General features: G+C 43.5%; 1 protein-coding gene across 1 annotated transcript in view; it reads right to left on the minus strand.

Moving 5' to 3' along the window:
- The window catches only part of fndc3a (fibronectin type III domain containing 3A), a 52,965-nt gene that overhangs the window by 12,033 nt on the left and 27,533 nt on the right, over positions 1-13,399 (minus strand). Inside the window, exons 4-17 of the mRNA XM_083695346.1 lie at positions 9,332-9,408; positions 8,937-9,183; positions 8,398-8,748; positions 7,913-7,971; positions 3,927-4,099; positions 3,640-3,699; positions 3,410-3,548; positions 3,266-3,319; positions 3,002-3,126; positions 2,723-2,897; positions 2,468-2,554; positions 1,142-1,280; positions 919-987; positions 691-809 (exon numbers count right to left, since the gene is read on the minus strand). Coding sequence (XP_083551472.1) covers positions 691-809; positions 919-987; positions 1,142-1,280; positions 2,468-2,554; positions 2,723-2,897; positions 3,002-3,126; positions 3,266-3,319; positions 3,410-3,548; positions 3,640-3,699; positions 3,927-4,099; positions 7,913-7,971; positions 8,398-8,748; positions 8,937-9,183; positions 9,332-9,408 — 1,874 coding nt within the window. The remainder of the gene's footprint in view (positions 1-690; positions 810-918; positions 988-1,141; positions 1,281-2,467; positions 2,555-2,722; positions 2,898-3,001; positions 3,127-3,265; positions 3,320-3,409; positions 3,549-3,639; positions 3,700-3,926; positions 4,100-7,912; positions 7,972-8,397; positions 8,749-8,936; positions 9,184-9,331; positions 9,409-13,399) is intronic.

Genomic DNA, 13,399 nt, shown 5'->3' on the forward strand with positions numbered 1-13,399 from the left:
GCGAAATTCCAACACCCTTCTTTTGTATCTTATTACATGTATTTAGGAAATGGAGAGGAAAACATAAGATCAGGGTGACAAGACAAAAATTGCAGGTCAATACCAGTAGTTTCAGTGGATATTTTGATAGGACTCCTCTTAATAAATACATTTTGTGTGTTTTAGAACATCAGTCTAGCGACAAAAGGGAGCAAACTTGTGAGCTTGCTGTGTCAAAAAAAACATGAACTTCCCAACATGAGTCATGTTCCTTTACAAGCCTGTCATGAATAAATGCACGCAGAAAGAGCTGACAGATATTAATGATGAGCGCTTCAGAACTAAACTAATTAAGAAAAGCATACTCTGTCACAAGCAACAGTTAATTGATTTGAGCCCTTTGTCTTGTACTGTACTTACACATGAGGACCAGCTGAATGACCTTTCTTATTAGAACTGTCCATAAATAGAGCATGTGCATAACAGGAATTACTCATATCTAATTTATCAGATCAACCATAGGAATAGATCAAATTCAGTAGTCCCAGAGCATGCAAGCCATAGACAGGCAGCTCTTACGTTGGTTATGAATGCTACTGAGAAATGAGTAACGGGACAAAACAGAAAACCAGTGGCCTGTTATCTGGCTATGAGGTCATGTGCCTGTGTTGACTGTCCTGGCCACGCATGTGGAGGAAGGGTATGACTCACTGGGCTCTGTCCCCCCTCGCTCATGCAGTAGACTCTGGTCTGGTAGGAGCAGCCAGGCTTCAGTCCCTCACACACATGCTCCATGGCTGGCCCGCTGAACGCCAGCTCCCAGGACAAGCCTGGATACATGTACACAAATTACAGTGTCACAACATAACATTTAACAGTTATGAATAACCTGCAGTAGATCTCATCACAAAAATGTTGCTATCACCTATTGAAACTTACCGCTCAAGCCTTCAGATATCTCCACAATGTATTTAGACACTTCTGCCCCACCATTGTCTTTGGGGGGTTCTAAAAAGAGAAGAAAACATATTGTTAAGTCATATAGTATGATATCTGCTAGATCAATGCATGTCATAGGTTATGCTGAAAGACTGTGAGTTGTTGAAACAGCAGCCCTCTAATCACGTGTGATGCCCCAGTTGTAGTCAGTGGCAGTTCTCACCCCAGGTCATCCTGAAGCTGATGGGCAGCACTCTGCCTCTGATGACTGGTCTGCAGGGACTGCTGGGTCTGTCTGGGCAGGTGGTAAACTCTGCGACCTGACTAGGGTTACTCTTCCCCTCAGTGTTATACGCTGCCACCTGCAGGCAACACACCAAATGGCAGTCAGGAGTCAACTGTTAGCATAGATACACTAATACTAATTTAGCCACAGATTAATTGACTATCAAAACAGCTTCAGCTCCTTAGACCACCCATACATGTCAATATCACTCTGCTAAAACTCACAAAGGAAATAATGAAGAAGGCAATGAGGGGAATCAGTGACATCCCCATTTCTAGAAACACAGTGGCACATCTGCTAAGATATGCAGATCTCCTTCTGCGCCTACAGAGAGCTGGTTTCACATACTGTACAAATACAAACCTGCACAGCAGCCAGCTTCCCACCATGCTGTGCTGGGAACAATTGCATGTGAGAGAGAGCGGGGTCTCTGAGTCGCTAATGAACATCTCTACCATCAGAGGCACACAGAGGAAGCTTTAATGAGATTAATGGCATTTTGTTTTGGGTAATACAATGGCTACCGCCCTCTCTGATAACAGAAGGGACTCACATTCCAATCCTCCTAGCAATGCTAGATCTGGATGCAACAGGTGAATAACCCTCAGCTCTGCCTGTGGGCAATTTCACCACCCAGATATGAGTCAGAAAGAGAGAGTGGCAATAGACAAGCAGGTTTGTTGAGGGTAAAGTGTAGCAGGTGGGATCATTAACGGATGTATCCCACAACGTTGGTACTGACATCTGGTATGCAGCCAACCACCTGCATCTTTGATCCCACACCCATAGCACCGGTCATGTCTGCCTAAACGGTGTCCTCTTATTGCCAATCTGTCCCATCAACTGCCCACTGGAAATGTGCTTCAATCACACCTGTAGTAAGTTAAATTGCTTAGGTTTTACCTTGATGCTTTGAACAACAACGAAAATTATATAAAAAACCTATATATTATATCTAAATTTGTGGAACGTGTTGTGTTGTTTTTCCACAATATTAGTCACCATCCCTCCAGTGAGGAGCTTGACTGGTTCCAGTCCACCCCTCCTGCTGATGTTGTCTGTGCCACCCTGCCGGCACTGGGAGACTAATGCCATTAAAACCCTGCAGACGGATGAGTCATAGGGCCCATCATGGGTCTCACTCCCGCCCTGCCTCAGCCCCTCTCCTCTAGACAGCCACTAAGACACTGAGCCACAGTCTTAATTAAGCCACAAGATCACTGGCTCTGTTCAAATCAGACACACTGCAGGGCTCTGTCTTACCCGGAACTTGTACATGGTACTCCTGTGGAGGTTCCTGACAGTGCAGGAGAGCTCATCGCCGTCATAGCTTGGCTGGAAACCATATCCCTGTAAAACAGAGAAATGAGGGAAAGAAAAAGACTGGGTGAGCAATCCCTTCTACAAACAACCAAAGGCACAAACAAACAAGCAAGCCTGCAGCAGTAGATACACAAGGAGTAACTTGTGTCAGCTTGTATCAAGAGCAGTCAGATGGGACTGAGAGCAGGCCATTACCGAGCCTTCCTCCTCCATCTCCAGGATGTAGTAGATGTCGTCCTCCTTTGGAGAGCCTGTGGGTCTCTGCCACTGCAGACAAAGCCAAGTGACCCCTGCCTTCCGCAGCTCTGGAGGGAGGGGCGGCGTGGGCACGCTGCATGAAGTGAACAGGTCCACCACTTCACTAAACTCACTGAGGAGAGGAGGGTGAGAGGCAGAGAAAGACATGCAAGGTGTAAAGGGACATATATTGAGTATTTGTTTTTGTTTTAAAGGAGCAGAGAGAGGGACTCATACCTATCACCCATGTCATTTTTGGCTGCAAGGCGGAAAGAATATCTTGAAGCTGGTGAGAGTTTGGTGACTCTATACTGCTTCTGAGGTCCATAGTAGCACTGCTCAAACACCCCTGTCCCCTTGCCCTGCAGATTACACAATCGGTTAGTTTTAGTAATAACCCTTGAAAGAAATGAAAGCATGGGTGGATGCATTGCATACTGTATCATCAGTTTAACATGGACATAACTAGCTGTTCATCCATATGTGTAAACCAGACAGCACCTCATCCCATTGAAGAATGTAGTTTTGGATTTTGGAACCGTTGTCACAGGGAGCCTGTGAAAAGACATCTTGATTAGTCTCAAAATCACAACCACTTCATCTGACAGAGTGGGGAATGGCTGACTCATGAGAATTGACACATACCTTCCACTGGAGGACGAGGGTGCTCTTAGTCCCGCTGGCCTTCCTGGGGGCGCTTGGGGGGTCTGGCTCACAACTGAGAGTTGTGAAGCTCACAGCCTCAGAGGGGCTCCCCTGTAAACAGTTACACATGGCCAGGACCCTGGGGGAGGGACCAACACAGTGTTACAAACTCTACATGCATGAGCTCCTTGTTGATATGTGTCCGGCAGAGAAGTAAATTATGTACAAACCTGACATGATAGTCTGTTGCTGGTCTAAGGTCTTCTGAAGTTGCACTTAGTTCCTCACCACTGTGTCCATAAGAAGGACACAAAAAGAAAATCATTAGACAGAAGAAGACATAGTTAAGGAGACATAGTTAATTGTCCTTCATAGAAAATGAAAAGGCAATATGTTCGCTCTCTTAGTCAGTGGAAACAAAAGTGAGGCCTCTTTCACACTCTTTCCTCTTTCACACTGTCCTTTGGTGGACAAACTGGTGCCCATCCTATTGACATTGGACAGAGCCAGTACTCACCTGTACGTGCTCTTGTACTTTCCGTCTTTGCCACTGTAGGAGATGGACACCTCATAACTGAAGGGCTCAGGATGGATTCTGTCCCCCTCTGCATCCGGAATGCCTTCTTCACTCTCAAGCCTGGTGGGAGCGCTCCAGGTCAGCAAAGCCCCTCTGGCCTGTATGTCTGTTACCTGGGGCACAGGGTAGTATCATTTATTAGCACATTACCACTATCACAGAGTCTGAGTCACTAGTCCTCATGGAGATGATAAAAAACATGTATTCATTCTACTGAAAATACAGCAGCCTCAGGAAGACACAGCAAACAAACACAGTAATATTTGACAACATGCCTACCAAAGTTAAGGTTAAGGCTCATAAATGAATTAAATTATCATAGCCAATACTAACTAGACACAGGCCTGGCTAGTCTAACGGGGGACCGGTGCCCTTCAGTTTAGAGTCAATTGGTGGAGGGTTCTCACAAGGTTTGCCACTGTGTTTTCAGAGTTTCAAAATATCCCAGACCACACTACAAGAGGAATTAATCTGTGGAAGAACTCAAATCAGGCCAGTTCGGTCTCTTTCCCCCTACAATGCTCTTCAATCCCCACCGTTCTCTTGAGAGCTCTTTACCCAGAGATTTGTCTGAAGGGAGAAGAAAAAAAGGAACTGCCCAATACCCACAGCTGCATACCACCTCATCTGTGAATTATGGCAGAGGGGGGTGTTATGGCATGGCCATGTATGGCTTCCACTGAAACTAGCTCACTTGTCTTCATTGATGATGTAAATGCTGACAGCAGCAGCAGAATACATTCTTAAGTGTACAGGAACATCTAACAAGTAAATGCTATTTATACAGTACCAACGACTGAGTTACATGTTAATACAGTTATTGCATGCAAAGGATTATCGACCAAATACTAAACATGACTGCTTAATTTAGACATTTGATCTGTCCCATCACTTTTGGTGGCCTAAAATAGGGGAAACTGTGTCTTCATGGTGATAGCAACATGTATAATAAAAAAAAAGAAAAAGAAAAAGAAAATTCAATAAAAGCTGAGAATCTCTACCTCATAGTAAATGTTTGATTTCAAATCCAAACATTTGGAGTATAGAGGCAAAAGAAGAAACAAATGCTTCACTGTCCCATTACTTACACAGGCCACTGTATATAAGGTCAAGCTAATTATATTTCTAGTTTTACTGATTTCCATCCAGCAGATGTCAAATAGGGCTATGACTAGGACTGGCTAAACCTTGCACAAAGGTCAAATTGTGCTTGGATCTGGTTGGAGCGTCGCTTTGTATCAGCTTAACAAAACCACATTCCCAACAGAGCTGTTTCCTTAAAGATCATTTGGAAAAGGTTCTGCCTTCTTGTTGTGATTACAACACATAACAACCATGCATTAAACAGAATTACCCATATATTCATAGGGTTCCTTATTCTACCCGGTACAATCTTATCTTTGTAACAAAAGAAATGGCTCTTTGTGTGCCACAGCATGCAGGTCTCTGACACAACCATGAGAGGGAGCCGAGTGCCAAACAAGGTACAAAAGCAGGACTTTAATCAGTAGTAAGAACAATTTGTGGAATAATGACAACAATAGATGTTTAATTGGAATGGGAATATGAATCCTCTCACGAACCACAGTCAGCAGGTTTTGATATCATAAGCCAATTGTCAGCAGGAATTCATCATTAAGATTCTTGATAAATCGCACAACACATTTTCCTCCTGTAGAGTAAGAAAATAGCTAGAACTAAAATTGCTGATATGATACTAATATGATAGTGTCATCTGTAATTACTGGGACAGTGAACTATTTTTTCTTCTTTTGAATCTATACTTCAAATGTTTGGATTTGAAATCAAACAATTACTATGAAGTATAGATTCTCAGTTTTTATTTGAGTGTATTTCTGTACATATTGGTTTCACAATTTAGAAACAGCGAAACATTATATACATAGTCCCCCTATTTCATGGCACCAAAAGTATTGGCTGTAAACAATGGCTTAACAGGTGTTACTGGTTAGTCAGGTGTGTTCCGTCACACCTGAGGTCAGGTATAAGAACATGGTTGAGGAGCAGATTCTTTCTCTTTGTGTTCTAGTCTGAGGTCCCAGTTGTTGATCTGTGAGTACAATAGCAGATCTCTCCCTCTCCCTCTCTCCCCCCCCATGGCTGCCATTAGAACTGGCTAACTTGTGTTAATTGATGATGTAACTGCTTACAGCTTAAGTGTACAGAAACATCATCTGCTCAAGTACAAGCAAATGCCTCTAAATTCATTGGATGGTACTTCATCATACAGTACAACAATGACCACAAACTTACTGCCACTAGGGACTTTTTCAGGGCCAAAAAAGTGAAAAACTCTTGACTGGTCAAGTCAATCTTCGGATTTAAATCTAATTGAAAATGCATTTAATTTCCTTAAGATAAGATTTCAGGCAAAATACCTAAAAATACCTAAAACCTCAAAACAAACAACAACTAATGATAGCTGCCATACAGACCTGGCAGAGCATCACCAGAGAAGACACCCAGCATCTGGTGGGGTGATTGGGTCACATACTTCAGACAGTTATTGCATGCAAAGGATATGTGAGCAAATACTGTATGGGATCTGTCCAAATACTTTTGGTACACAAACTGTCACTTCTAAATGGTGAAACCAATATGTACACAAATACCCTCAAATAAATGGTGAGAACCTCAATAGTAATTATTTGATTTCAAATCCAGAGCCAAAAGAAGAAAACATGCTTCACTGTCCCAATAATTACAGAGGGCAATGTATATGCTGTTATGTCAGAATCATGACATTTGCAGTAAATGCTATTTATACAGTACCAACGACTGAGTTGAACCATTTTCTGTATTTGTGTACAGTGCCTTTACCCCCCAGAACTGTTTCCACAATTTGTTGTGTTACAACCTGACTGGATTTCATAGATATTTTGTGTCACTGAACTGAACACAACTGAACACTGAACACAAAATACCCCATAATGTCAAAGTGAAAAATATTCTTTAATAATTAATAAAAAATGAAAAGCTGAAATGTCTTGAGGCAATAAGTATTCACCATTTTTGCTATGACACTCCTAAAATTAGCTCAAATGCAGAAATGTCTGTTAGTTTTTATAGGACCTCTGAATTGCTTAGGAATCAATTACACACTGTGTGGATTAGGCTGTCACTACAAACTCAGGACATTTCCGAATTTTCTCTCGATCCTGACAAACTCACGAGTCCTTGCCTGTGACAAACATACCCATAAAATAATGCAGCTACGACTATTCTTCACAGGAGGAACGGTGCAGAAACTGCATTGCATGTACTGGATTTGCACTAAACTTAATGCTTTTGTAGTAAAACCAAATAAACACATTTCATGCCACTTTCTCTGCTGTATCACTTGTTGCAAACACAATTATGGATGTGAAATAGATTTTATTTCATTAAGGGATTCTCTTTGGCCACAATTTTGTAGAATGACTAGGATTATGTTGTCCCATGGACGGTGCATTTTCCTCTCCGCCATTCAACTGTAGATTTTTGTAAGTCCCCAGGCCTCAGGGTAGCATCCCTGAGCAGTTTTGTTTCTCTCAGTTTGCTCAGTTTGTAATGACAACCAGATTGAAACAGTGTATCAATGATTCCTATGCAAATCAGAGACCCCATAAAATCAAAAGATATTCATACTGAAATCACATGATTTCACATGATTTTCGTAGAAAAGAGGTCAAGCAAAAGACATTTCAGCTTTTCATTTTTAATTAATTAGTTGAAGTTTCAACAAAAATAATTATCACTCTGACTTTATATGGCATTTTGTGTAGATCAGTGTCAAAAACAATCTATTAATTCTATTTCAAAGTCAACAAAATGTGGAGGCCCAGGAGGCGAATACTTACTGAAGGCACTGTACCTCCCATTGAGTTTAGGGTTGGCAATGCATGGGGATATGCTGTAGCACTTACCACTGGCTTACTGACGGTAGTCAAAAGTGCCTGGAGGGCCAGGGCTTCTGCATCGAGCTCTACAGAGAGGGAAAGAGTTGAGTACATAAATAAAACCATAATATAAATAAAGGACTTTTTAACATAAATATAATACATACAGTTTCAACATAAAACAAAGTGTCAAAGTTATTTCATATAAAATAGATACATACGTACAATTCTAACTTGACCATTTTTGCAGTTCCAGAGGCATTCCTTAAGAATGAGCAGGTCTGGAAAAGCTAAGTACCAGGGTTAGGCTTGATGATTAATGAGCAGTCAGAGCTCATGTAATCAAGACTAATGTTGGCCCTGTTAGGGCCCTCTCACTGCCACCAGCTGCTGCAGCTAATGAGGCCTCTCCTCAGTGGCTCACCACAGCTCCCTAACATAACCCGCCTCAATTTAGCACAGAATACATTGTCAACCCAATAATCACCCCTGCTGGCCCTTTGCCCTCCTACCTCCTGAGTCAGTGTCTTTTCCCCTGCCCTTCTGTTTGCCAATGCCAGTCACTATGGTGCTGGGCTGCCCCTGCTCTGGCTCCAGCCCTTTCCCTCCCACACCGTTGTGGATGTCTTGCACGGGAGGGGTGCTGCGGCTCTTCTGTGGTGAGGCAGGGGGGCTGTCCTTTATCTGCCCCCCCCCCCCTCCTCCTCCTCCTCCACCTCCACCTCCACCAGCACCTCCTCCACTTCCTCCACCTCCCTGCCGCTCCTTGAGCTTCTTCTGCAGGCGCTCGTATGTTTTGTTAGCCCTTTCATCCCTGTGAACAAACGGCAGGCGTCCGTGTTGGGAGTGAGAATCTGCGGAAACTGGGAGAACAAACACATAGAACACTTACATACATATGGGCACATACAGGTACAGACATAAATACAAACAGACCTGTCTACCAGGTAGATATGCATGTCAGAGAAGCAGCCTTCTTCAGGATGACACACTGATGTACATGAGGAACCTGTCACATCAGAAAGAATGAGGCTGTGGTGTGCCAACTCACCCTGCTCTGAGTAAATATTAGCTGGGTGGTATTGGGAGATGTATTGAGAGCTCATGTCACCCACGTTCCCTGCCATGCCTGTGTAGAGGTGGGGTGGAGGGGGCATCATGGCAGGGTGGGGGATGAAGGCGGGCAGGTGGGCGTGGGTAGGAGGCAGTGGGTGGTGGAGAGGGGAGTGCCCCCCTGGGTGGAACTCTGGCTGCTGAGGTAAGACCAAAACACGCCGTACTCCATTCTCCTCTATGATCTGAGAGAAGAGAAGTTGGAGAGATAAGATATGCAATTAGAAACAGAACATGGCAAGGGTTTGAAGGCAATGCTCATAATAAAATGTACACAACTTTGGTTATGTGCAAACTAAAGAATCTTGAATAATCATGAAACAGGGGGCATACCTGTGAAACGTATCCAGGAGGCACATAGATTGGAGGCACTGAACCATTTGGGGACATCATGGGAACCTGAGCAGGACCTATCAAACATAAGAAAGGTGAAATACTTTCAGTGAGCCCCTATATTTAAACCTCTAACAAGAGTGAAAATGTGATGGATCAAAACAACACAAAACCCGAACTTGAATGAAAGCACTTTCTCTGCAGTTAATTTTATCACGGGAAAGTATCCTTGTACAGACTGCAGTGATTCCTTCTGAAATGGCCCTTTTTCAAACAACAGATTTAAAATACCTAAGAGGAAAAACTGCTATAGAAACTGCCATTAACATTTTGGCAAACACAAGCGACCACTTTCGAAAAGTGCTGAGAAACAACAAAGTTCCTGCGTGGCTGTGGAGGCCAGTGCAGCAACCCAGAGAAGTGACAGCTCAGCACAAGTCCTTGGAGAGGGAACTCGGCTAGCACTTTCTTTTTCACATTCCTCCACTCACAACAGCCCTTGAGATGAACACCAGGGCTAAAGTGCTCCATCACTAGGGAGTTTGAGAAACCAACACACTGACCTCCTGATTGTCCTGGAGACAAAGAGTTGTCCTTCATATTGTGAATGTATAGACTAGAGTGTAGTCTATACATTCACAATATGAAGGACAACTCTTTGACTAGACCATGAAGACGAGCAGGCAGTGTTTTCAGTAAGGCCTAGAGGCCCACATACAGACTAGCTGTTACAGTACTCTCTCCTCCCCCTCCACAGTGGTAAGACCTCCAGGCTCCACCTCTCTGGGCAATGTTGGCAACAGGTGGGTGGAGGAAATACACCTCAGCAAACAACATAGCAGGGAGAGATTCATGCCTCCTACAACACACACACACACACACACACACACACACACACACACACAAATATGTAAAAAATCTCATATTATATGTAAACATCTGACACTCTGCTACACAATGTAACAGTTCAAAATCCAGGAGTAGTCAGGATGTTTATTTTGCAGTAATCATTCCACATCATTTTAGGCTCTTACTGTATGAAGAGAGAGAACAGCTGGGTCACACTAACCAGAGACACTTCTGGGTCAGTCCACCCAGAAATCCACAGGGTGCAGGATCATAATGCCCTTTACATAGAAGTCTCTGCAAAGAGAGATTTGTTCAAAGGCCATTTGTGATCTGCCATCTAAATGTAAATGGCACGTTTAACCAAAATTCGTTTTGACAAAATAATTTTGATGCAAAAAAATCCATAAATTAAGGGGTGTTCAAATCTCAATATCATTAGGCCTACGTCTATTTAGGTAGACAAGCCTAAGGCTACTTACTTTGACAGAGAGAGAAATATTAGACCTTTGAGGCCCATTTAAGTATAATTGTTGGGCAATGAGTCATTTTCAAACCTTAGAAGAAAGGTTGTATAAGGATCATCTGCAAACAGGGAGCGTGGGAGAGCTCTACCTGACCAAATACTGCTGAGCAGACTCCACAGAGTTAGACCCATTGATTTCAGATTACAATATCATCTTGTGTGGGAGTTCAAAAGACACACTGCTTTTCTCCATTGACTCCATTTGCTTTGAGATAAACAGAGAACGACACATGGGCTTGGCTGCACACCTGCCTGATGGAGGCAGCTCCTGTTAGTTCTGCCATAGCCCAGCAACAGGTCTGATGAATCACATAGATCCATACTCGACTGTTTGCAGTGAAAATGCTTTGTGTACACCGTTATGTGTTGGAGAGGGTGGGGAGAGGAAAATCAGGAGAAAAGAGGGGTGTGGGGGAGGTAGAGAGGGGAAAGGCGACATAGTGGAGAGAGAGACCAAAAGGGAGAGGAAGAGACAGAGAGAAATGGGTGAGGGTTGGAGTGAATGGGAAAAAAAATAAAACACCCACTCTTTTACATCAGACTGACGCACAAGTGCTGACACGGATCAGACACAAAAGGCCATCCCCCTCCCCCTGAGCCAACTGAAGCATTGGCTGCGCTGACGTGTCCACGCAGTGCCAGCCTTCCAGAGGAAGCAGCTTTGAGAAAAACATCAGGCTTCCACAAACGGGAGGCTGCGCCAAGAATAACCACAAACAAGCCGCCCTCCTGGGAGAGTAAACAGTGGCCAAGCAACACTTTGGGAACACCATCATCTCCAGTCAACATCACATAGTCCGCCTCACTTCCCTCTTAGAGAGGGCCATCTCCACTAACAGAGCACCTCCTCTGCTCTAATCAAGTCTGGAGGAGGGGTAGATGTTACCGCAGGGAGAGGGGATAATTGTCAGGAGCTGTGTGAGGGCCAGGGAAGAGATTCAACAGGGGCCAAACACACACAGTCGAGGTAAAGCTTGTCGGGAAATGATACATCAGAACAAATTCCAGTATGACTCCACCACCTCAGCTCATCACGCCTTGTGGCATTTATAACCCCTTATAAAGACTAAGTCAAATTTCAATTACAGACTAACAAATTCAAATTACAAATTCAAGACAATTCATGTAAGGGTAGAGGAGGGTGTAATGGCACATGCTATAGTGACAATACAAGAAGAAAATCATTACAACTAAAGCACAGACAAGGGAATTGCCTACTGCCTACATACCCATCCAACCAAGAGAAAGCTAAAAAGGGCCTTGCATTAGTGCAACAGTTTCTCAGTTAGATCTCCATTAGGCATAACACTACAAGGAGAAAGTGAATAGTGGACTTGACAGAATACTGCCCCAACTTCAGCCATGTCTGCCAATGCTCTCTATGAGTCAGAGAGAGGTAGAGGGGACTAGATGAGAGATAAGGGGTACAATATCAATGGAGAAAGATGGAGTGAGAAACAGGGAGCGAGACTGGGAGACAGATCTCGGGCAGAAATATTGCCTCAAATGAGGCTTGTCAGCCATCAGAAGCACATTAAACTGTGAGGCAAAGGAGTAGCTAGGAGCCGACTGGATTAATAATTAGAGTTAATAAAGTGTCTCACAAATACACAGAGGAGCAGAGAAGATAGGCAAGGCCAGAGGACCAACTGACTGAGGTTAATAATTACAGCCAAGGGAGGGGAGGAGGCTGATTAATAGAATCAGGCCTCCTGATAAAATAGAAGTACTAATTGCAAATTAAAATCCCAACCTCATTCTTAAGCAAGAGTCAGTGACAGATTTGGTCTGTTTTCTTGTGCATGTCACGGCACAATTTTCTACAACTTGTAGGGGAAAAGCCCTGCCATCAGTTAAGAGGGTAGTAATTTGCTATAAGCGTAACATTCCATTAGCAGATTACAGAGGCAGGGATGAACACACTGTGTCTGATCACACTGACTGGCTGCTAACTGACATGTTGTCGGAGAGCCCAGGCAGGGGGCGAGAACGCTTCTGTTTAAAATCAGCAGACCAGGGCCTACGGGAGGACACCCTTAGGTAAAGAACAGATCAATTAAATAGGAATGCCTTTTTGGTCTAGTAAACTGGGGCTAAATGCTGAATATTTCATAACATCCGCATTGTTTCTGTGCCACACTCAGGACCCATGACCCCAGTGACATGGATGAGGTCCGTGGGTCATCTCGGAAGCCAGAATCTCATTTCTCGATTGAGTTTCTGGGGTAAGAAATAGGGTTTCAAATTTTAAGCAATGTCCTTAATCGAAAAATGTGTTTTCAATGATCAAATCTTTATTTATTTTGACAGCAAAACAAAAACCTAGAATCATGAAGGGCTAAAAATATAGCCGACGGCTCGTAAAATTGCTGCATTCTTTGCCGCATTATTTATACAAGTTCCAATCCAGGTGTGATACAATGTTATATTTTGTGACAGGCTACATCTTTTACAATTTTACAAGCAGTCGGCTAAATTTTAGCTGACTCACCCCTGCTTACCTACTGGTTTTTATTTAATAATATTAGCATGTTAACATGCTTAGGGGTGAGTCGTGTGTGCAGCCTGTTTGCCACTGTAGGGAATCTGTCTCCACCAGTCTGGGGATTTACATCCAGAGGTGGGGGAATGTCCCGCAGAAAGTTTTCGAACTCTGTTTCGAAGTCACTGGTGGCGAGGACAGTGTTGTTCCCCCA

The sequence above is a fragment of the Argentina silus genome, assembly GCF_951799395.1.
Source record: "Argentina silus genome assembly, chromosome: X".
In the NCBI taxonomy this organism is placed as follows: domain Eukaryota; kingdom Metazoa; phylum Chordata; class Actinopteri; order Argentiniformes; family Argentinidae; genus Argentina; species Argentina silus.